The sequence below is a fragment of the Pelodiscus sinensis genome, chromosome 1 (assembly GCF_049634645.1).
Source record: "Pelodiscus sinensis isolate JC-2024 chromosome 1, ASM4963464v1, whole genome shotgun sequence".
NCBI lineage: Eukaryota > Metazoa > Chordata > Testudines > Trionychidae > Pelodiscus > Pelodiscus sinensis.
In genome coordinates this window covers 291,400,209-291,425,647 of record NC_134711.1, presented here as the reverse complement: position 1 = coordinate 291,425,647, position 25,439 = coordinate 291,400,209, and the positions used below count along the sequence as shown (strand labels likewise).

Sequence of the window (25,439 nt, the reverse complement as noted above, 5' to 3'; positions counted from 1 at the left end):
GAGTCCCCAGCTGACCCCGAGCTCCACAAGTGCGCTTCTGCTTTGAAATGTGCAAGAGCTTGCACATTTCAAAGCTGGCACGCCTGCATGCAGCCCGGAGTCATCGGGACTGCCCGCTGGTCCTGGACTGCCCATGGTTTTCCACATTCCTCCTCTGAAATGTACAAGAGCGCCAGCAAGGGCTCATGTACATTTTAAAGGAGGAATGCGGAAATGCCTATCGACTACTCGACTCATAAATTAACCGCAATTTAACATCCTTAGTATAAAGTAAAGCCAGCAGTGCATTCAATCGCTGAGATTTTCAGCAGTTACACTTTCTCTATGACATGATTTTTAACATCCCTAACTTTGGCACCAGCACTGCGTGACACCAAGCCAGGCTCATATTCAGAAGTGCTTTAATACTGGTCCATTACCTTGTATACAGATGTTTCTCTCTGTAGCAATGCTGTTAGAAAGCAATTTAGAACAGCTCCAGACTATTGTGTGTCTATGGTTTGCCAACTCCAAAGGCAGGACACTGTGGAAATGTTATCATTACTGTGGTTCTACCTAATTTAATGCATTATATCACTGAACCAGCACGTTCTCCAATATCAACATAATGCAAATAAGATCCAGAGGTTTGCCTGCACGGTAGATGCTCTGATGGTACAGCAGTGAGTGTCAGCAGGGCATGCAGCAGTAGGTTTTAATATAAATAGGCATAAAGATTGACTATCAGTTAGGAAGTCCCAAGCATGCACAGCTGAAGTGGTACAGAACCATGAAATCAAGGAAGACCAAACAGTCAAACAGAAGGTCCCTCTGAACTGTCAGTATGCACGGTCATAGTAATTCAGTGACTGGAAAAACATTCATTAGTCTTTATTAATGGTCTAACACCAACTCATTCCTTCCTCTATAGGCCTCTTCAGTACAGTACTTCCCTTTACAACAGCAGACATCTGTTCTGCCTTGCTCAGTTGCTGATATTTATGAACATACATTTAACATGCTGAAAAAGGTTGGCTAATTAGAGCACTTCAGTACAGCCTGGGTTCTACATCTATTCACATTTAAAATATACTGAGTGTGGAGTTAAAGTGTCTGGTACACTGTGCTCCCTGAAAGGGGGAAAAGAAAAATTCTGATGCCAAAAAAAGGAGATTGAACCCTATGAGGGAAAACCACCTTCAGTAATACTCAAGATACAGGGAGTCCCACATACATCCCATGCAGACATTAGAATATAACCCTTTGGTTCAGCTTCCAAGTGTGACTGCTGCTTTTAGTTTTTCTCCCCTGAACACGGGAGAAGGAAAAACTCTTCAAACGTACTTGTGTCCTTGTAATTCAATGGCTGTTCCTTTTCTTCCTCCTATGTCCCACATAATAATAGAATGATCTGAACTGCCTGAGAACAAAACTCGCTGCGCTGGGTCCCAACAAAGAGCAGTGACACCACCTAAAAACAGAAGAACAACATTATAGTTCTTTTATTACCACTAAAAGGGCAAAGGGAAGAACGTAATAAAATCATTGAGACTCACTTTTTTTTTTTTTTTTTTTTTTTAAAGAGATGAGACTTTAGTTTAAACGCACCCAACACACCCTGCATGTGCACTGCCCACAATGCTGACTTTCTGGCTGGCACAGAATGAGCCTCACTGAAAAATCTCAGAAACCAGAGCCAATTTCAAATCCTGATTTTCTGTTGGCGCAGAGTCTAATCCCAGCTCTCTAGCTCATGAGACTGAGCCCAGAGAATGGTGAACATATCTCAGGATAGGAAGTCACCTCATGAGTAGTCAAATTGCTGTTATGTAGCCACCCAGCTCCACATCCTAGAGGTAGAGTTTGTGACGGATCGCGGAGACATCAGGGAATAACGAGAAGTGATGTCACCATAAAAATTGCAGCATGCGGATTGAGCAGCCTTGCCTCAAAGGGCTAGTATGTCAGTGGGTTGTCAAAACACTTTCCACACTCAGCATCAGATGACTGGTTTGACTTAGAGCGGTAGGATAACGTGGAGGTCCACTGAGGCCAGTGAATTGCCACAGGGGAAAAAGAAATTGATCAATAAAGAATGAGCCATCATTCTCCCCCTCCATAAGCACAGGTTGTAATGGTGGACTCACACACCAACCATAAGGTAATGCTTTAAAGTATATTTATTGTAAGATAGCTCCAGCTGCGAAGTGACCCGTCAGCTCCTGCAATGGGTATGCACTTTTAAACTTCAACTCCTTACATGCTTTTTGTTATATCCTGGAAATGCAGCACAGAGTATGGCCTACCCTGAGCAGTTCAACTGACTACAAATATGGCTACTAGATGCACATGTCAGATGCAGGATTGGGGTCTTATCTACCTGGGCATTAGTTGTAGCACTTTCCTACCCAAGTAATGTAATTAAAGTGCAGAACATTCATCATTTAAATCTGGCTCCCCTCCTGTGTATAATGAGACCAAATTACCCCCTTCCCCTTGCTGACAGTTCAAGCTCAACTACTGTGCCCCCGAAAATACAGACATTTCAAATCACCACAGCTACTTTAAAATTTTAAAGCATCATCCCATGGTAACGCAGAGGCTATATGAAGAACAAGAGGGGATTATTTAACCTTAAACTTTACCTGTATGTCCCTTAAACGTGGTGACAAGGCTGCAGTTCTCTTGCTCTAGTTTGAGAATGGTTACCTGCCCTGAATGGTCACCTATAAACACATGTCGGGTCTCAACATCAAATCTGATTGACAGCATTGAGGAATTTTCTGGAAAGGCTCAACAGATGCTCTGAACTACGGGGATGTTTATAAGAACATGTGACATTTTTATGAACAGTTACACAGCAGTTCATATTTAAACAAAAAGCGGAGTAATTATTGTATTGCACTGCAGTCCCGGTTGCAGCAACTACTATTATGCATTTATGACATTCCCCTCACAGTAACACCGTGCTCTCTGTGATTAAAGATGCATGACTCCTCCCACCTTTTAAAATAGTTTCTAGTACGTGGCTGTTAGTGTCTCATGACATATTTGGAGGAAATGCCAGTTTGAATAGGTGCTTCCTGAAGTGTGGTCCAAATATGCTGAGATTACAACCAATTACTGGAATAATCAATTCTGACAGGTTATAGCTCTTCCATCTAATTTTAGTTGCACCTTATATATTTGAGGAATGGGATACTGGCACTGAGGCTGCATTGCACTAAAGTCTTCTGTAATCAAAGGGAACCTTCACATGGCAAACACATTACAATGAGTCTCAGAGCTGGGTACGGACCTGGGCTCGTGCTATGGTGCTAAACTTGGCTGCATACACCTTTCTGCTAGGGTTCTGCGGTGTGGTTGTGAAGAATGGGGGAGAAGAGGGATATATGGATTTCAGAGTTAAACCTCAGCCTGAGCATGACCATGTCTGCATGGCTATTTTAGCACACCACAGAGCAAGCCTTACACACCTGAGTCTATAGAGCCATGGTCTGAAACGGTGTCTGTGTGTTAAACAACGTAGACATAACCGAAGAACTATGGACTCTGAACTCAAGAAGCACTGCAGGGAACACAGTCAGAAATTAACAAGGTAATAAGGTTGTTAGCACTGCCACTCTATTACTTGATTTGTTTGGGTTAACAGAAACACAGGAGCTGCCATTCTGACATGATGTAAAGGTCCGGTTCAAATGGTCACCATGTGGTAGAGAAAGAATCCTGAAACCCTCAAGGGAACTAGGCAGCGGAAAGGACAACAGGATCCTGTGTTACTCAATACTTTATACTAACCATGGTAAATATTTTAGAAGTAGAAGTTATTCACTATTTACACTAGCGGCGAGGAGTCCTGTGGCACTTTTGCAGATTCAGACTAACACGGCTACCCCTCTGATACTACTTACACTGTTTACACTTGTTTTCACACTTCACTCAGCCTGGACAGGGTGCACAAGCTTGTCAATTTTCACTTGTTTGTACAGAAGTTGGTTTCCTGCCGATTCGATCTTTAGGTTATGATGAACTAGTAAAATGGAAATTGATTGTGCTGCAGAAACTTTAACAACGCATTGAATTCTCCATTGTCTTAATTTTTAGGAAAGATTATTTTTAAACTCACAATTTATCACAGATCAAACAAGAGTCGAAATTTCTTGCGTGAAGCATCTAGGGGCAGATCTTGGAAAATGAACCTGTTTGAGTAACATTTTAGGAATAATTTACACTCCAGCTGAGCCCATATTTCACAAGTACAAGGTAGAGGATATGAACTACTAAATATTTGAAAGAGTTTGTTTGTTTATTCAAGAGCCCCTCCAAATTGGAAAGAACGAGGACCAGCAAAGTCAGGATAAAGCTTCTTCTTATCATAACCTAAATCAAGGCAAGGTTTTGGTTATACCAGGAAAATGGGGCTACAGCAACACTGTCACTTTTTTGAGGAAGAGAATATACAAATCATGCTCGCATTTGCATATCTTCTTCTGATTCTTTTTGTGGAAGAGGTTTTGCCTATAAAAAGTCCCATGTAGATGAGGCTATTTATCTGAAAAAAACCCTCTTTCACAAGATCCTGTAAACCTCGATTTTTGAAGAATAAGGGATCTTGTGAAAGAGGAGTTTTTTTTCCCCGACAAATGACCCCGTCTACATGGGGCTTATTGGCAATACCTCTTCCGCAAAAAGAATAGGAAGAAGATATGCAAATGTGAGCACGATTTGCATATCCTCTTCCTCAAAAAAATGGTAGTGTAGCCTGGGATATTGTTGGGATGGGACTGAATCTCAAAACCATACAGAAAAGAGACAGAATCAGCGGGCAGGTGAAAGGGACTGGCTGGGGGCATGCTCCCCAACCCCCGCTGGGATTGGGGACTGCCTTAGCCTCTAGCCTCCCCCCCAAAAGTGCTTTTTTCCTGGGGAGTTGGGGGAGAGGGAACAGATTTGTATGGAGGAATATTGCTGGCTGTTCCTCTTCACCAAGGAGCAAGAGGAAGTGCATCATTTGCTGCATCTCCCACTCTAGCTCAGGGAATGTTGGGGGGCAGATGAACCTGGACCTGGCCCAGACAGGGGACAAGCACTGCAGCAGCCATGAAGAGGAGCTTCTCACCTGACCCCATGCTGCTGTGGTGAAAGAGGGCTGGGTTTGTCCTCTCTCCCTGGGGCAGCCTGCAAACTGCACACTCATCCTCAGCCCCACTCCAGAGCAATGATTTAAATAAAGCACGTGCATTTTCATTTTATTTTTAAAAAACTGAGTTAAGGACCTGAGCATCACTAAGTAAATCATCTAGATATTTCATATTAAGTCATTTAATTTTTGCCTAGTGCATGAGCACACTAACTTAATCACTAACCTAGTTAGCTGCTATTAGAATTCCCCCAAAAGAAGCATTTTTTTAAATGAAGGTCCCATTTAAGGTCCCATTTTTTTAAATGAAGGTCAATCTCTCTCTTACAGTAAGACCACAATCAGATGCAGCTTTTAAGAATGGACAGGTCACTGAGTTTACAAAAGTGTTTAAATCTAAATATACCTCAATGTATAAAAAGGAGAAATCTATGAGGCTCCAGCCAAGCCGTGGTGGGCAGCGGGAGCTACTCCAGCCTAGCCAGGTTTTAATACAGAAGGGTAAAATGACAAAGGCTTGAAAAAGCCTGTTTTAAACAAAGAAGTGCCAAAGAAAAGAAAGTGAAAAGCTGAGATATCAACAAAGGATACTGCAGGCCACAGGCCCCTGCGCTGGTGCGGTACCCTCCGAGTCGCTGCCCACTCTCCGAGCAGTGCCATGTGAAGTGCTTGTCCTGTCCTGTGCTCAATACCCACTCCATCTCCAGCACAAACAGAATCATCATAACTCTGCCTTGGTGAGCTGGAAATCAAGCAGAAAATGCACACACACACAATAAAGAAAAGCGATAGAAATGTAACCATCTTGTTAGTCTTTAAAGTGCTACATAGTCCTGTTTTTTGTTTCAATAAAGAAGAGGTCACTCATTTGCTATAAAAAAAAAAATCCACAACCATTAATCCCTTCGTACCAAACAGCTTCTAATGTCCAATTCTGCAAGACTTTATCCCCGCCCATAATCCCAACTAAAGTTCTAATAGGTTTGGTCATGTGACTGACTACATGCATCCAATCTTGGAAGCCTTTTGTCCACATGATACAGGAGAACCTCAAGGTTTCAAACGCCGCAGTTACAAACTGACCAATCACATGCACCTCCTTTGTAATCAGAAGTATGCAACCAAGCACCAGCAGAGAAACACAAATAGAGTACGGTGTTAAATATAAACCATTTAAAAAAAAAAAAAAAAAAAGAGGGGTGGGGTTGGGGGGTGGGGAGAGGGACAGTAATTTCTTCATACTAGTTCCAAAGCGGCATTAAGTCCATGTTCAATTGTAAACAGTGTAACAGTTTGTTCAGAGTTAACTCTATTCCAGAAGCATTCATAGCTCTGAAATTCTACTAAGATATACTTTTGCTTACACTTGCATTTTTCAGAAAAATGCCCATCACTGCAATATCAGCACTGGTAATGTTAGTATTACCTTTCACAGGATAAACGAGGTCTTGTGCATAAGGGGGAAGTGTTAGATGCGATCTACCTAAACTCTAATAAAGTATTTGATACAGTCTCGCATGATAATAAATTAGAGAAACACAACATAGATGAGGCTATTATAAAGGAGGGTGTACAACTGGCTGGATAACCATTCTCAGAGTAGTTATTAATGGTTCACAGTCATGCTGGCAGGACATAAATGGTGTTCCGCAGGGATCAGTTCTGGGTCCAGTTCTGACGAAGATACTGAACAAAAATTTAGTACAGTATATTTAGTATAGTATAGATTTGGCATACAGAGTACTCTTTTTAAGTCTGCATATGATGCTAACCTGGGAGGGGTTGCAAGTGATCTGGACAAACTGGAGAAATGGTCTGAGGTAAACAGGATAAGGTCAAAAAGGACAAATGCAAAGTACTCCACTTCGGGAGGAATGATCAGATTCACACATACAGAATAGAATGGGAAGTGACTATCTAGGAAGGAGTACTGCAGGAAGGGATGTAGGGGTCATAGTGGGCCACAAACTAAATAGGAATCAGCAGTGTGACACTGTTGGGGAAAAAAAAACACCCCAAATATTCTGGGATGCATTAGCAGGAGTGTTAGCAAGACACAAGATGTAATTCTTCCCCTCTATTTTGCACTGATTAGACCTCAACTGGGGTACTGTGTCTAGTTCTGGGCACCACATTTTAGGAAAGAGGTGAAGAAACTGGAGAAGGTCCAGAGATGAGCAACAAAAATACTTACAGGTCTAGAAAACATGACCTATGAGGGAAGACTGAAAAAAGCGGCTGTTTGGAAAAGAGAAAGACTGAGAGGGGCTATGATAGCAGCTTTCAAGTGTTACAAGGAAGAAGAAAAATTATTCTCCTTAATCTCTGATAGGATAAGAAGCAATGGGCTTAAATTGCAGCAGAGGAAGTTTAGGTTGGACTTTAGGAAAGACCTCCTAAATATCTGGGGGCTTAAGCACTGGAATAAATTGCCTAGGGAGGTTGTGGAATCTCCATCATTGGAGATATTTAAGAGCAGGTTAGACAGACATCTATCAGGGATGATCAAGATGGTGTTTGGTTCTGCCATGAAGGCAGGGACTGGGCTCAATGACCTCTCAAGGCCCCTTTCAGATCTAGCATTCTATGGGCAGGGCTCAAGGCTGTGATTTTTAGATCTAATGAGCAGGCTGGTACAAATATCATGCCCTGTCTACATTTCCACTCCCACAATTACTGTTATTAGTAGGTCAAACTGCAGTCAGATTTCCTGCAGAGTTAGCATAAACTGTCTTAAACCTGAGTTTTAGCACTGAACACACATTGTTGGAGACTTAAATCACAGATAACGTATCAGAGTCCGATTGTTTCAGTGCATCTCCTTGAGTGAATGGAAAATTATGAGCAATCTCCAGATGCACATGCACATTGGACAGACATGGCTGCATGGTTTTGCCAGAGTCTGCTTTGTTTGATGACACCTCTCTTCGGCTTTTTCTGGTCTGCTATTCGATGGCTTTATTGAGGACCAATGATCTATTGACAGCAGCAGTTTCTACTGAATTTAGGCTGACCTGGTCTGCCTTTAGATGAGCTTTGAGCCTGTGTTTATATTGCTTTCATCAGCCTCCTAGCACAAGCTGTCCCATTTTCAAATGTCTACAAAACATGGCTTTGGGGAGTTTGTATCGTCTGAATATGCAAGGTTACCAGTCCAGCCAAGTTGCCCCGCTATGATTGCAAACTCAAAGGTAGTAATGCAGGGGCTGGTCCAGGACGCCAATGTTAGGTAATCTGTCCAATCATTTGATGTTGTATGTGTGTATTTGCACACAGATAACTTATTGGAAACAGGATGATGAAAAAATGCTATATAAAGATCACACCTGGTCAATATCAATAAAACATCTGAACAAATAGACTTCTACTTCTACATAAATAAAATCTACAAAGAGCTTTTAACGTAAGAAATGGAGCCCTATCTTCCACTAGCTCTTTGAGTCAGTAGCCTCTAGGCTGAACTGTGAAGTTCTGATTGAATGGTTTTAAATAAAGAGGTTTGAAAAATAGCTTACAGAATTATTCCCAACTGCTTCATAACAGTAAATGCTATATTCTGCAATACACAAACCTACTGTTTTATTATAGTTCTGGGACCTTGAGACATATGTTATGCAAAGTAGACTGCTTTCATCGGTTTATGTGAAACCCAACACTGGAAAGAGATCTAATACCTTTGCAGCAGTATTCTGATATTTTTTTAAAAAGCAAAATTACTCAGAACACAATGCTAAAATGAAGACTGGTATATTTTTGTTGCTGCATTGGCCATACAAATATATGTATACTGTCTATTGAATCTTATAGAGGAATTAGTTCTAATTAATGGTGTAAAATTTGCATACACATCTGTTATTAGAGCCCCCTCTTTTCAGTATCAGTTTCTTCATGCCATGGTAACTCAACACATACACGTGGCTCTCACAGTGGCATCCAAACTTCATGAATATGTCCACTGATGTTATTCTGAAATAACAAAGAGTGTCTATGCTGAAAGCCATTATTTTGAAATAATGGTAAGATGAAGGACTTCTTACTCCAACTCCTGCAATCCTCATTTTATGAGGAGTAAGGGAAGTTGAAAGGGTTCTAAAAGAACTCAAATGGGAAATTGCTGAGCTATTATCTGTGGTTTGTAACCTATCCTTTAAATCGGCTTTCGTACCTAATGACTGGAAGGTAGCTAACGTGACACCAATATTTAAAAAGGGCCCTAGAGGTGATACTGGCAATTACAGACCTAACTTCAGTACTGGGCAAATTAGTCGAAACAATAGTAAAGAATAAAATTGTCAGGCACATAGAAGAACATCATTTGTTGGACAAAAGTCAACATGGTTTCTGTAAAGGGAAATCATGTCTTACTAATCTATTAGCGTTCTTTGAAGGTGTTAAACATGCAGACAAGGGGGAATCCAGTAGATATAGTATACTTAGATTTTCAGAAAGCCTTTGACAAGATCCCTCACCAAAGGCTCTTGTGTAAATTACATTGTCATGGGATAAGAGGGAAGGTCCTTTCATGGATTGAGAACTGGTTAAAAGACAGGAAACAAAGGTCTGGTAAATTTTCAGAATAGAGAGGGGTAACTAGTGGTGTCCCCCAAGGGTCAGTCCTGGGACCAATCCTGTTCAACTTACTCATAAATGATCTGGAGAAAGGGGTAAGCAGTGAAGTGGTAAAGTTTGCAGATGATACTAAACTGTTTAAGACCATCTGCTTCTGTCTTGACAGTGAAGAACTTCAAAAAGATCTCACCAAACAGTGATTGGGCAACAAAATGGCAACTGAAATGTAATGTGGATAAGTGTAAAGTAATGCACGTTGGAAAAAATAACCCCAACTATACATACAGTATGATGGGGCTAATTTGGCTACGACAAATCAGGAAAGAGATCTTGGAGTTATCGTGGATAGTTCTCTGAAAACTTCCACACAGTGTGCAGCGGTGGTCAAAAAGGCAAACAGGATGTTAGGAATTATTAAGAAAGGGATAGAAAATAAGACACAGAATATCTTACTGCTCCTGTATAAAACTATGGCATGCCCACATCTTGAATACTGTGTACAGATGTGGTCTCCTCACCTCAAAAAAGATATTTTGGCCTTAGAAAGGGTTCAGAAAAGGGCAACTAAAATGATTAGGGGTTTGGAACGGGTCCCATATGAGGAGAGGTTAAAGCGACTGGGACTTTTCAGTTTAGAAAAGAGGAGACTGAGGGGGGATATGATAGAGGTATATAAAATCATGAGTGTTATGGAGAGGGTGAATAAAGAAAAGTTATTTATTAGTCCCCATAACAGAAAAACTAGAGGACACCAAATGAAGTTAATGGGTAACAGGTTTAAAACTAATAAAAGAAAGTTCTTTTTCACACAGCATGTAGTCAACCCGTGGAACTCCTTGCCAGAGGAGGCTGTGAAGTCTAAGACTAAAACAGAGTTTAAAGAGAAGCTAGATAATTTCATGGAGGTCAGGTCCATAAAAGGCCAGGGGATAGAAATGGTGTCCCTAGCCAGGGGATAGAAATGGTGTCCCTAGCCTCTGTTTGTCAGAGGCAGGAGAAGGATAGCAGGAGACAAATTGCTTGATCATTGTCTTCGGTCCACCTGGTGCTGGCCACTGTCAGCAGACAGGCTACTGGGCTAGATGGATCTTTGGTCTGACCCAGTACGGCCATTCTAATGTTCTTATGTTCTAAAGAAGGGTGTTCTTCCTTCAACTTCCTTCTGTGGAGGTAGTGCCAAAAGCTGAATTAAGCCATTTCAATTTGAGCTATATTAATTGTGTAGCTTAAGTTGCATAGCTTAATTCAACTTTTGCCCTGCTGTATAGATGTGTCCCTACAGTAAACAAGCCAGTTTACTAGACTAAAATTTAAGTTGTGCCAGGTACATATCTCATCCAGCTGCATATGTGCTAATCTGCAAAACAGGTTGCAACACTCCTGTTCCTACACACCTCCAAGCTAGGGATGTAAGTTCCCATTTAATTGGTTAACCAGTTCACCATATTGTTTAACTGGTTAACATATTAAAGAGAGGGTAGGCGGGGAGGCCACTAGAGTCTAGCTGCTCCAGATGATGGGACAGGCCCGTCCATAGCAGCACCTCATGGGGCCAGAGTAGCTCTCTGCCAACAGCAGACTGGGAGCTGCTCCAGCCCGCACCAGTTAATCTTAGTCGGTAAGCTTCACTCATTAAGGGGTGAGGCCTGGTTAATTGGTTAAACGTTCACATCCCTACTCCAAACCCTGTTTTATAACCATGGAAGTGGGATTGATAGCACACAAAACTACTGATTATTTTAAAGCCAATCTGTGCTGTACTTAATTGGTCAGAAGCACTATATACCCAAAATGTAGCTTCTTACCGTTTGCATAAGTATAATGAAGGCAACAAGTCCTATATATTTGTGTATAAGTTCTGCATGCTTTTGTTGCACCCTGCTAGCCACCCTTTATGGTTAGCGAGAAGGAATGGCTTGAGCCGTTGGTAGATATGTATCGGGTAAGCTGATACGTGCATATCCTGATGTTAAGGCAGGAAGAGAGATTATAGCTTTTTATAGCCATTTCTTTTATCTTAGGACTTTTTTTCGTTTTACAGTGTTTGCTATAAAGTTTTACTACTTGATTGTATTACAAATTAAGTCGTGCGTCCAAATTAAGTCGTGCGTCTTTGTCTGCAATACAAATTAAGTTGTGTAAGGTGGTTTTTTTGGTAATTTCTTTAATAACGCTATAATCCTGTCTAAAATGTAATCTTGTCTGAAATTCTCTGTAGAATTGTTTGGTGAGAGTGAAGGATGTGTGCACAGTGGATAAGGTAAGTGTGAAAGCCATCACAAATGTCCAGATGGTCAAGAAGGAATGAGAGAATTGGAGGTACCAGGGTTTTGCTAAACAAGCAAGCAGATCCATGTCCCTAAAGCATAAGTATATACCCCTGAAGGCAAGGTAACAGATAATAGGGATGTAAAATTCCATTTAATTGGTTAACTGGTTAAACATTAAGTACAACTGGTTAACTGATTAACGGGTGCTACTTCAGCCTGGCTGCTTCTGGCCCCATGTGGGGCTGCTGACTCCCAGCTCCCATGGCAGGGCTGCAAGGGGGGTGGGGGGGGTACTTCTCAGGTACCTGTTAACTGTTATCCAGTAAGCACCTAATAGAGAAAGGTAAAACCAGATGTGGGAGAATCCTCAAAATGCTGATGAAGGATAATGACAGGAAACACCTCTTCCCCCACAGGTGATAGCCTTGCAGCATCAGATCATGACCAACAGAGCCCAGCTCCTCATTCCTGTTCAACCTAACTAGCCTTGACAGACTCAAGGCACTACAGATTGGTAACTATAAAAGACCATCTGCAGGACGTATGTGTGAGCATGTATGCATATGAATACTCTGCTTTTCAGGATATATTTTCAATAAACATAGTTATTGCCTTTTCCCCTGAAAAAGGTCCTATGTGCTTCTTATAAGCATAACAGCCAGCTTTTATCTAGGATCTCATTGAACTACAGAGAGTGGTCCCCCTCTGGTAAGCCTGCTACAATGGGTGGGGTGAAAATCAGAGTCATTCATTGGTTACCCTGCATCATATTGCAGAATTCTCAAGCATTGGCAGTACTCAAATACTAATTCAGCAACAGCAAGAAATCTGTGTGTACATATTAAACACACCTACAAGCATTGAGAAAAGTGGTAGGGTAAAAAGACAAGGAAGGTTTTAGTCCATTTTTCATTCCTCCCACTAATGAATTTCATTTAGGCTCTGATCCTGCAGCCTCCAATGCATGCATGTAAAACTCAATGAGACTCCCCCCCCCCCAAATCTACTAAGACGTGTGTAAGAGGATCAGGGCCTTCCAGCACATCAGTCAGAAACTCTGACATAGTAAAGGGTTTTTTTGTTTTTGTATATTTAAAACCAATCTAGAGTTTTAAGATATGCACGTACATTTTACTTTAAGTCTATTTCTGGAGAGTACATATTAACACAAACTTACTTATTGTTTCTTGCTTGATATTATAACATACCAGGCAGCTTAAGTGAAAGTGATCTAAAGTAAGACTTTTAAAAGCAAAAATGTGTTTCATTTTCATTCGTGAAGATCAAGATTCTTTAAGCTTTCAAGGGTATGACCCCCAGGCATCATCTCTTGAAAGTACAGTGGTCACATTTAGAACCTCAGCATAGAACTTTTGAAATAATTCACATTCATCTTTTGAACATCAATCAGTGCTCAAGGTTTCTATGTGGAAACACCATACTTATACCATTCAGTATAGTGTATCTCTCTTCCTTTCAGGCATGTAGATTACAAAGGGGGAGGGGGGGAGAAGGACTACACACTAGTCATCAGTTGAAACTGAATTTATGATGAATACTGGTATGAACACCTTTGTGATCTCACAAGCAAAAGTAGGGACAGCTAGGTCTTTTAGAAGAGCTCATTAGTGAACATTAGAATGTTATTAGGTGGAAGGTATGAATTAGTATTTAATCTTGTAGTAATATATCTAATTTGAAATGTAATGAGTATCTGGTCTCTTTAAATAGATGTGGGCATTTAAGATAAAAGGGGACAGGATTTTTATATCTTCATTAGATATGCTGGGCTGCCAAAGATTCAAATAGAAAGACCAGATTTTAAGGAATTTACCCAGAAAAAACACAGTATGACTCAAACATTTTAAACAACTCATTGCTTTTTCAGTCTTGTAATCTCGCAATAACACAGTATAGTATTAATGAAATGACAAATTAAATTTTTATATTAGTAAATTAATTATGGGAAATACTACTTTACTCCTACTGCAAAAGAGAAAAATTGTGGGGTTTTTTCAGACCCAATCAATGATATTAAAACAAATGCAAATATATAACTCTGCTAACACAGATTAAATTTCTCACCCTGGTAACTTTTGACTGGTGTCATCTTGTTGTAATCTTCTGATAAAATAAACTCCTGTAAAAATAAAAACAATGTTTAGAGTGAAATATTAACAAATAAGTCGGTGCTCTATTTGAATGTACTGTACAGAAAATGTAAAATTTCTCCCATGTTAAAAATCAAACACTGGCTAGAATTTTATTCTCCAATACAATAAAAAGTTTCCTTTTAAATAAATGACTAGTAAACTCCTCTCCTACCAGAGTGCTTCACCTTAGCAATCTGCCCAACAAGTGATTTCACAATAATGACTGAACAAAACGGAGATGGAAAAAGCAGCAACCAACAAATTTAGAGTGAACTGTGCCACATTAATCACTTAGCTATTAGCTGAAACAAAAAACAGGACTATGTAGCACTTTAAAGACTAACAAGATCGTTTATTAGGTGATGAGCTTTCGTGGGCCAGATCCACTTCCTCAGATCAAATAGGAAGTGGGTCTGGCCCACGAAAGCTCATCACCTAATAAACTATCTTGTTAGTCCTGTTTTTTGTTTCAGCTACACCAGACTAACAGGGCTACATTTCTATCATTTAGCTATTAGCCAAACACAAGCCACACAATGGGAAACCTGAGCTCAAATGCATCTCAAGTACTTTAGTTTCTCAAGCCAGCTGGGGCTTCAATTCAATGTGTGTGTGTGTGTGTCTGTGTACTACTGCCCTCTCCTGGTTAAAAACAAATCAGAGCCCGAGTACCTGACATTCAATTTAGAAGCACAAAAGCATCCTATCCAACCCCTTAACAATGCAGAATTATTCCTCATTGTGTTCCATCGAGCTTTAAATCTCAACAAATTTGCGTTTTGGGAAGTTTTCATAGATATCTAGGCCATGTTTCCTATTGCTTTATTTCAGTCCATGGTGAATCTATGCCCTTTATAATCACACAATCCTAAAAACACAATATTTTTCCTTCTCTAGTGCTGATGTGAGCCTGGTGAACAGCTATAGCAATGTGTGGGATGCTATGAATTATTGCAAGCTCTCTCAATGGGAAAAGAGGTGTAGTTTGGATTCTTGGTCTCAAGCACTTGTTTTTGTCACTTACAGAAACATTCATATCAGAGGAGGTTGTCAGCCTCCCAGTGCTGCTTAGGTTTGTGCTCATTTTGAAAAAGCAGCAGTTATTTTCATAGTTATTAAACTATTAATGTATCAGCACACAAGACGACACATGGGACCATTTCCAGACTTTGGAACACAGAACCACAAACATCATAATACAAGTTAGTTTTTACTGCGAGTAGAGGCATCCTTCATCTGTCTGACTTCTGAGAAACAACAGATCAAAACACCTGAAATTAACTGGCCCCAATGAAAAGAATTTGATAGAAGTCTGGTGATACTAGATTGCAATGACCAAATACCTAGATCTCAGATTTTGTGCTCTATGGTAGGATTGCATAAATTCATTCTCAAATTCATAGTGGGCACAGACACTAGAAAATACTTATAATGGACTAAACAAAAAAATAAGCGAAGGTGACATATTTAAGTAGCATGGCATAACGTTGGGGCGAGAGCTCAACGAGTCCTTTCATGGGGAAATAGGTGCATGGAATGGGTACAGGCTTACTTGACACTCTGGAGTAAATAAGAGAAAAACTGAAAGTGCACAAGACAGTAAGTGTTGAGAGACTTCACAAGATGAAAAGAGCAACAGTGACACTGGTAGGGGGGGGAAATCACAAAGGTTGCACAGAATAAGAAGGGAAGGAATGAAATCAAGTAAAAATGTTCAAAATAAAGTTTTAAAAGCCACAATAAAAGTATGTGGGTAATGAAAGGCAGAGAAGTACTATAATTGATTTATAAAGCAAAGTGCATTGTATATAAAATAGGAAAAGCCATTTTTTGACTAGAGACTTGGTAGTTATTTTAAAAAGACAATGTTTCTCTATAGCTCCATCTTTAGGGGAATAACCAGCGTATTCTCAGATCTTACTGTGAAGTAACTATAGGTCCGTACCTTTTCCCACTCCATGCATCTGATAAAGTGGCTTTGACCCATGAAAGCTTATGCCCAAATAAATCTCTTAGCCTTTAAGGTGCCACAGGACTTCTCATTGTTTTTGTAGGCCTACATGTTAATTCTTTAAAATTGTGGCCACTTTAATCCAAAAATCAGCCTACAATAAAATTACTCTGACATCTGCACATTTTACAGTAACAGAACACTCTCTCTAAAAAGAGGCCATTATACCAAGACAGTGGATACGACCCACTAAAATTGAGGTCAGACTAATGAATATCAGCCTGTCAGTCAAAGGTTAGGAACACTGGACTGTGAAATCAAATGTGACTTGTTTGTCTTACCAGTTCATGCAGCAACAGAGTACAAAAGCAAGTGTCTGATGTTTGTAAGTTTCCTTGGCAAGTTAATTATAATTGTGTTCTCTTGAATTGCCCTACTTCATCCTGCTGTTCTCTTATTCTAAATCATTTCACATTAGCCATCCCCTGGCACCAACAAACTACAATAGAGCTCAGTTTTAACAGCGGTAACAAATCTATTAAGCAAGCTGAATTTCTAGTCCAAGGTCACTCTGACACCTTCACTCTCAGAGCAGGAAGAAACTGCTCCACCACTGAGGGTAGGTTTTAATTAGTTACTGCCTTAAAGATCCCAGCAATTCAACCACAGCATCAAGTGCTTTACATTAATGTTAATTTAGACCAAGATTCCTTGATGTGAAGTATTATTTAACTTTCCTGATGTTACCTGAAAAAAATAACTTAGTTTTACTTGTTTCAATGTGTAACAGTTAAACATTCCTACCTTATTAACCTTTAAGACCCCATATGACACTGCCGTGATGCATGGATTCTAGAACCAGAAGTAGCTACATTAGTGTGGCAACTATGACTCCAGTCACCTACCTAACAGTAACCATCAACAACTCATGAACTTGTCTCAACACTGTCTCCACCCATATTAAATAAACCTGAGCCATTTTTCTAGAAGAAAGTAAGATACTATAAATACAGTGGACACTCCTAGCTAGTTCTAATTTTACCTTGATAATTATGTAACCATCTTGTTAATCACTAGTCTTCAACGACAGACTTTTCAAGTGCTTTTGTAACAGACTATCACACCTTATTGAATAGGGAATACTAAGGTTGCTGTCTAGCAAAGGTGAAATTGGAGTAAGAATTATGAATGCATCATAGTTATGATTTAATACTAGCAAACATCTACCCAGTGTGTAACAGAGATATAAAACTGACATCTATATACACAAATGTCAACCCCTTTTACCTTTCTTTAAAAAAAGGAGATGGAATGTATAAGGAAGAATGTTCCATTAACCTGAACACAATCCATATTTTCATCTGCATGTCCCCCCCACCTCCAATCTTTTCTTCCTTTCCACAGCTACATCTCATGCTTGCTTTGTATTCTCTCCTTTTTATACATTCTTGGCTGTTTCCCCCAACATTTTTTATAATTTTTCTGATTCCCCTTCCCCCTTTTGACCATTGTTTTCTTTTACTGGGTTCTCATTACCCTGTCCTTGTCAAAAATGATTGAACTGGTTGCTCCAGGGCACAGGTATTTTAATATAACGATACTATGCTCAGGAAGTTCACACCTTCTGCACCTATGTGTTTTGTTTAGTTTCCACTTTGATAACCTTGGATCATGGAATATGGTTCCACTGTGAAAGCAACTTCTTTCCAGTTCTTATTAGGCAACTTTTTGGCTCTATCCATCACAAATGCAGAGGTCACCCACAAAGATCAGAACACATCTGTTACAAACTGGAAAGGCTATTTCCACAGTACTTTTTCCCAGGAATTGAAATTAGGAGGAGTTTTGGATTTACGGGGGGGGGGGGGGGGGGGAGGGATTGGAAAGTGACTACATTGGTAAGATTGCTGAATTAGCAGACCACTCGGGGAGTATGTGTGTAGGCTGGGAGATGCATTTGGATTGAACCGATCACTACTTAAATTGGAGGTGGACACCTCTGGCAAAGATGGATCCTAAGATAGCTGCCAGCTGCTCTTCTGTGGCTAGCAATAATGGGTTGTAAACAAAAGGTTTTTTTTTTTTTTAATTAAACTACTTAGTACTTTTCATAGTATAAAAACTGCCAGGATGTCCAAGAGGATTCCGAGGTAGACTTTTGATTCTGAATGAATCTGATTAAACACACTGCCTATCAAGATGGAAATTGCTATCGGAATCAAATTTTTGGTTGGCAAGGTAGTATGGGCTCTTCAGAAGTCTGTTAAGACTCTACTTATTTACATTTTAGCTACAATGATCAAGCCTCAGTCTGATTTGTTTCTAGATATAGACTGAACCTCTCTAGTCCAGCATCCTCAGGACCTGACTGGTGTCAAACGGGAGAATTTGTTGGACCACAAGATTTCAATAGCGTCTAGCAACATTACCAACACTTCCACTGCTTACTGGGCTCTTAGAAAAAATAAAAGGAAAAACTATGTAGCACTTTAAAGACTAACAAGATGGTTTAGTAGGTGATGAGCTTTCATAGGCCAAACCCACTTCCTCAGATCATATTCTGGAAGAGAATTGGCATGACCATATATATCAAAAGAATACAAATGAAAAAAAGTTATGATCTGAGGAAGTGGGTCTGGCCCATGAAAGCTCATCATCTATTAAACCATCTTGTTAGTCTTTAAAGTGCTACATAGTTTTTCCTTTTGTTTTAGCAAAATCAGACTAACACGACTACCTCTCTATTACTATTGGGCTCTTATAAGACATTTTGGGGTACATTAGAGCCAAACAACAGTCCAGAACATTGGGAACCAGGACTGGTGACTAAACAAATTTTATGGGTCCACGGAAAACACGGCCACACCCATGGTAAATGGACATCCAGCTAACTAAAATCATGCCAGACCCCAGATGTTGCCAGACCATAAAGTGCCAGAAGTTCAACCACTACATTTAGTCAGTGACCGAATGATAAAAATGTAGGGCTGGAAGTGACCTTGAGAAGTCATGAGGTCCAACCCCCTGCACTAAAGAAAGACCATGGAACCCTAGACCATAGGTTCCCAAACTGAGGGCGCGCCCCCGGGGTGTGTGAAGAAATTCCAAGGGGGGCGCAAGGCGACCCAGCCCCCTCCCCCATTAATTTCCCCCCCCCCCCCCATCCTTCCAAGAAAGCGCCCAGTCCCTCCGGTTAAATAAATATAAATATAAATATAAATATATATTCAGAAAATACCATGTGACACGTCCGATATTTTCCTTTTTTCCTTGCTTGGGCATCCGCTGGCAGCTTGGGCTGGTGGAGATTGGGGGGGGGTGGGGAGGATGGAGCGTCCCAGGACAGATTTTAAAATGGCCACCTTAAAAGGGTAATGCCTGCTCTGCTCTTAAAAGAGCAATTTTTTTTGGTAAACAACTTTTCCCCTGGAGCACCGGCACTTTTTTTTTTTTTTTTTTTAAATAAACACTGGTCCCGAGAATTAAAGGGGATGACTGTTTTTCGGCCCTGGTCAGTTGTGTGTGTGTGTGTGTGTGTGTGTGTGTGTGTGTGTGTTTGTTTTTGCTCAACAAGTTTTACTGCTTTTTCTTGGAGGGGGGGGGGGAAGAGAATGAGGGTCTCTCAAAAATCGAAAAGGGGGTGTGATGCCAAAAAGTTTGGGAACCACTGCCCTAGACAATCCCTGATAAGAAGTTTACCCAACATGTTTTTAAAAGCTTCTAATGATGGAGAGCTACAACCTCCCTTGGGAGCCTATTCCAGTGTTGGATTCACCACAAAAGCCTTTACGAACAGGCGAGGTGAATCTCGAGTAAGCAAGAATGTCTTATTTGGGGATAAAGATTGCTGTGTATAGACCTCCAGATAATAATTGAGACAGACAAATATTCTCCCTCAAAAAAAATTCAAGTAACATCCTTTGGGAATTTCATTTTAATCTTTTCCCACCTGAAAATATTAAATTTGGCCACACAGGCATTCTTCCAGTACTCTCTTGACAACTATTGAGCAGACTAAGTCTACTATCTTTGCACACTATTTACGTTAACTGCTAACACAGTGCTCAGCCTTGTAGATGAGGCAGAAAAAAAATGCCTTTGGCCGAAGGATTTTACAATCCTTCTGGACCAGATTACATAGTTTGAATACTAAGAAATCCAAAGATAGATACAATCTTGGGCTCTTATGTGAAAGGGTGGCTGACAAATCCTTATTGGAGTGCGTTAGTGAGTACATACCCCAGAAGAGAACAGATTAGCTTCAGGATCAGAAAAAAAAGGCTCTTTAAAAGATAATTGCAGTTACATAGTCAACAGTAAGGTTTTGTTTATTTCCCAAGAGGCATTTAAAAAAAGTTTGATCATCTTTCATAACCTGGGAAATATTACTCAGGATTAAAGCTATTAAGGATTAAAATATTTAAAAAAAAAGTGCAGAAAAAGTTGGGACCACTGCATGGAGTTTGGATTTCAAGTAAGATTTTCATTGTGGGCTTAAACCAGTCTCCTCTATCTAGCTTGCAGAGCAGACTTCACAGGGCATACCCTAGAAGCAAAACAAAGTTGAGCTCTTCAAGTTCTGAAGCAACTCATTCTGTACAGAATATGAATCAGATCAAGAGGCTAGGAGGATGACGTAAACTTTCATTTAATCTTCTTATCTCTAGGGAAAAGACAGTTTAATGGCCACAATCTGGGTGAGCAGGCCAACCTCAGTTACAGACATTGTATATGACAGACTAAATTCTAGCACTTGCTCTTGCTAGATGAGAAAAATCAATTTTTCCTGATAGTGAAGTGTCATTGCTCTGAATGGGGTGTTTGATGGGATGGATCTTTTTCTTGAGACCCAACTCAATGGGTTTGGCACCCAGTTTGCATCAAGCTGGAGTGGAAGTCTACCACACGTTAGCGTGCCATGCATTAGGTGCTCATGAAGACAAGTTCTGGGATGTGCAAAAATTTTGCTTACAACAACAGAAGAATAGTGATAGTGTATAAATGTCCTTACAATTAATGGAGGCAGAGCTTTTAAGATACCTTCATAGAAAGGGAGGTTTCTTCTTCACAGCCACTTGAGTGGGACACTGACATCTTCTACAAAGCTTATTTTTTCTTCATGTTGGAACAGAGTTTGATTTTGAGGAAAGAGTCCCTTGGCTTCTAAGGGACCTGAAAAAGCCCTGAAGATTTGGAGTAAGCAATGGAACAAGAGGGACTCTTGAAAGACAGCTTCCCAAACTTCAGGCCAGGTTTAGGGGAAGGTGTTGCAGAGTGGGAGCACAAGAAAAAAACCCCCAACAACATGATTTTGTTTTAAGTGCCACCATTTCCTAGGGACATATGAAATCTGGCAGTGGAGATTAAAATCAATCATTGCAAGGCACACTCGGTCATCTTGTCTGCATGTTCTGCTTATAAATTTAAGCTTCCAAGCTGACAAGTTATAACGGTTGAGAATAATCACTTCTGACACTTCTAGGAGCAAAAGGAGAGAAGTTCATCATCCACTCGATTTTACTCAGTGACAAATGGATGAACTGTTCTAATTAACTTTTAGTTAGAGGTTAAGCTAAATTGAAACAACAGTAATTCATCTCAGCCACCAGCTCTCTCCCCCCAGCTCTGGTGGAACATATGTCTCTCTACTGATTGTCAGCCTCTTTAGATACAAACATCCTGCTTCTTACAATACTAAAACTCCATTCACCAAAATGCCAGACATATTACTAGAATCAGTCTTATTTTACAAGTGCATGTAGAGAGAGTATTTCAAACACATTTCTTCCTTGTCCTGTGCTGATGCATTTGAAATAACCAACTTTTCACTCTAAGCTTTGACTCTCTTGGAATATTTCCAAAAATTTTGTTCTGTATCTTCAAGTATTTTAGAGAATAACTGCAGCTTTCTGAACTATTAGTAATCAGATATTCCTTTGATTCAGAAGTTGGAGGAATATAACAAAACATCTGTATGCTAAAACATCTGTATGCTGTGTGATTTTTCCTGTTCCATGCTGATACTTTCAGAGCATTTAAAGGGCTAAACAAGGGAAAACAGCCTGGTAGGACAGAATCTGTATGCCGATGTAGCCCTATACCAGGGGTCTCCAAACTACGGCCCGCGGGCCGGATGCGGCCCGCGAGGCCCTCTCATCCGGCCCGTGGAGACCTTTTTGTCTACGGAAAAAAAATTACGGAAATTTACGTGTATCCTGCCAAGATCAGCCGCCGCTTACGTGGATGTTATGTTTTTACCGAATTAAAATAGAGGCACGCAGTAGTGCGTTATGTTTTCCAACCGATCATTACATTGCAAAACCTTATTCGCTGCTTACTTTTTAGTAGTGTATCAATGTGTTATTAAATAATAACTGAATAAAATAATATTAAATAAATAATTAAAAACAACATCCATATTTTGATTGTTTTTTATTTGGACCTCAAGTGTGTAGTCGGCCCCCGAACTGCTGTTTGATAGTTAATGCGGCCCTCGGGCTGAAAAGTTTGGAGACCCCTGCCCTATACCAACAAATCTAACAACATGCAACCAGCATCTTTTTCCTCAATTTACTTTCTTCAGAATAAATAACGTGCCCTCAGAGAGGATCCAAGTCTCTTGTCAACTATTTAGAATTACAAACTCAAGACACGGTTCAATCAGTTTTCCCTTTCCCATAAGCAAGAGCAAAAAATACCAACACTCTATATCCTGACTAGTACAGGCCGTCCTTGCTCTAAGTCCAAGATATGTTCCAAAAAACTCAGACTTACAGCAAAACAACTTAAAGTGGGGATTTGTTTCCATGCAGCTGGCTTTCATTTGCACAAATTGGGGTTTTTTTTTGTGTGACTTAAGAGTGGGGAATGGGAGGACTTTTAGTGCATTAGTTACCACAAGCATCAACGACTTTAGAGCACAACGGATGTATACCAGGGCAATTTATAGCGGGGGGACACCCTTTATCTCAATCCTGTCTCTCTCCTCAAAGGACAGGCAAAACAAGTGCAGTGTGTGCTGAAAGACAACAAAGGCAGAAATCACACTAGAGGGAAGGCTTCCCTCAAGCCCTTATAGCTCCCACTTATGTATTATATCAATGAGGATTTTAACACCTGCAGCTGTAGCAAAATAAAAAAGGGAGACAAAATTTCAGACAGGATGTTCCCAGTTCATTTCAGGCAGGCTTTAGAAGTCAAAGCCAGCACCTTAAAACCTATCAGAGAGCTCACAGGTAAGCAGGGCAAAGCCCAGGGAGCCCCCCATGTGCTCTCTGTAGGACACTGTGCTTGTCCTCTGAACACAGCTCTCTGTCAGCCCCCCAAGTAAGAATTTACATAATAATTACAGGGCCCCCCTGAGCTACATGGCAGATCTCTGCTTCAGTGTTCTGCTCTTTTACATACACGGGGATATCTCGGATGTTACTGAAAGGAGAATGGGTCCATTCACACCGCTATAAATCAGAATGGATTCCATAGAAGGAAGTTGTTCCTCATAGGGAAAATTACACCCGAGTCACATTGTGTTAACAAGAGAATAACCAAAACCAGTCTTTGTGTACAGTGCTCTGGAACAGCGCTATAAATTGTGTATAAAGAGCTAAAATGTATGTACTTTCAGTTCCACACATCATATGGATCTGGAAGTAACACTATGTTTATTTGTTGTGTTCAGAAACCAGCTTAGCACCCAGGAGGTTAAGTAGCAAGTAAATGACTAATTGTGTACTTGATACAATTTGATACAGAGGCAGCATGGGAGGGGAGGGGAGGAAAGGAGGGAGAATGTAAGTAGTTGACAATCAGCTACTTTTTTTACATCCCTACTTAGCACAGGCGATTAATAATTTGATCAAAGTTGGCAAATTAAGAACTTGTTTCTGGACAAGTAAACCCATACAATTTGTTTAGTTGCCTAATTCCTCTAAACCCAGCTCAAGTTTAGATAGCAGTTTGAAATTTGTTATGGTTGACTGTTTTCAGCAATTAAGCTGTCAGTTTCATTAATAGCTAGGGTCAATGTTAATCTCCGTCATTTAGCCAATGCTAATTGAAATTCCTCATCACAATAATGTATACATACTTCTCAAAAGGGAAGTATTTCAACGGGAAATCTTATTTACATGTACTTACTGAGATTGAACCATTGTCTAGACCTACGGACAGCCTTCTTGTTTCCGGGTTAAAAGACATGCATGAACATGGAGCTGAAAAAAATGAACATGTTGATGAAGTTAACAAAACCATGATTCTCATTGATCTTGAATCTCTGGAACACCTATCTAGCTAACACACTTATGGTGCTATTCTTTATTTTACTTAAGACAGAAAAGCATAAATATACTCTTCCTGTAATGCTATTCATTAAACCCTGTTACATCAGGAAATAAATGAGAAGCTATACAACTATTCCTTACTTCACGATTCCCCCTCCCCACACCATGAAGATATTAAAACAGAAAAATGTTATACGAAAGCAGTTGTCTTTAATATTATTTGAGAGGTTTTTAACACCACATTTCAGTTTTAAAGGTCTGAATTTAACAGAATGGCTGAAGTTAATTTTCTACATTTTCTGATCTTCAGCTATAAAGTAATATAATAGCATTTCTCAGGTTTACATCCCATCATTTAAAATTCCTGAATGGACTAAACTCCTATGGACTGAAATGTCACGGAGTTGCAACAAAACTAAAGATAGACAAGTGTAGTTACATTATGGACTATCACTTCTATTAGAATTAGATTATTTTGAAACCAATGACTAAAAGCATGATCAAAATAATAATATAAAACCCTAGAATGCATTACCCTATGCAATTACCACACTACAAATGCTTTCTGTCTATAATCTCGCAGCTTACTTTTTAATAATTCCTTATGCTGCTTGAGAATCTGGTGATGTTAACATGTTGGTGTAGACAATCAAAATTTTCTACTAAGAATTAGAGTAATGTTTGCTCACTGTTAATAGATAGTCTTTTTAATCCAATCGAGGTGTGCAGTGATTGTTTTGTTTGTTTGCCTCTTAATACTGCAGCTGGTGGCCGTAAGTCTCAAGTTTCTGCAGGACAGGTTCAAGATTACAACTGACAATCTTAGCAGAGGGACTAAGAATTACTGCTCCCTCTGATTTTTATTATTCTTGTGATCAACATGGAATTAATGTCTTAAAGATTTTTAGTTTTGCTATACACTGGATTATTATATTTTGTTTCTTGTAAACCCTCCCCTTCCCACCACAGCCATCCCCAGCCAGGTATGTGCACTTGCTTTTATAAATAGTGAATACCTTACATATTTTCAACTTGTTTTCTCAATTGCTTTAAACAAACATTCTAGATTGGTATCAAAACATTCATCAGTTCACTGGA

At 39.9% G+C, this 25,439-nt stretch overlaps 1 protein-coding gene across 3 annotated transcripts in view; it reads right to left on the bottom strand.

Moving 5' to 3' along the window:
- The window catches only part of WDFY2 (WD repeat and FYVE domain containing 2), a 112,340-nt gene that overhangs the window by 22,159 nt on the left and 64,742 nt on the right, over positions 1–25,439 (bottom strand). For 2 of the 3 annotated variants that reach the window (XM_014574504.2, XM_075919095.1), the window contains exons 3-7: positions 24,199–24,272; positions 14,044–14,098; positions 5,711–5,861; positions 2,625–2,737; positions 1,324–1,450 (exon numbers count right to left, since the gene is read on the bottom strand). In XM_014574504.2, the coding sequence (XP_014429990.2) occupies positions 1,324–1,450; positions 2,625–2,737; positions 5,711–5,861; positions 14,044–14,098; positions 24,199–24,272 (520 nt within the window). The remainder of the gene's footprint in view (positions 1–1,323; positions 1,451–2,624; positions 2,738–5,710; positions 5,862–14,043; positions 14,099–24,198; positions 24,273–25,439) is intronic. The other variant, XM_075919094.1, reaches the window with a different exon arrangement.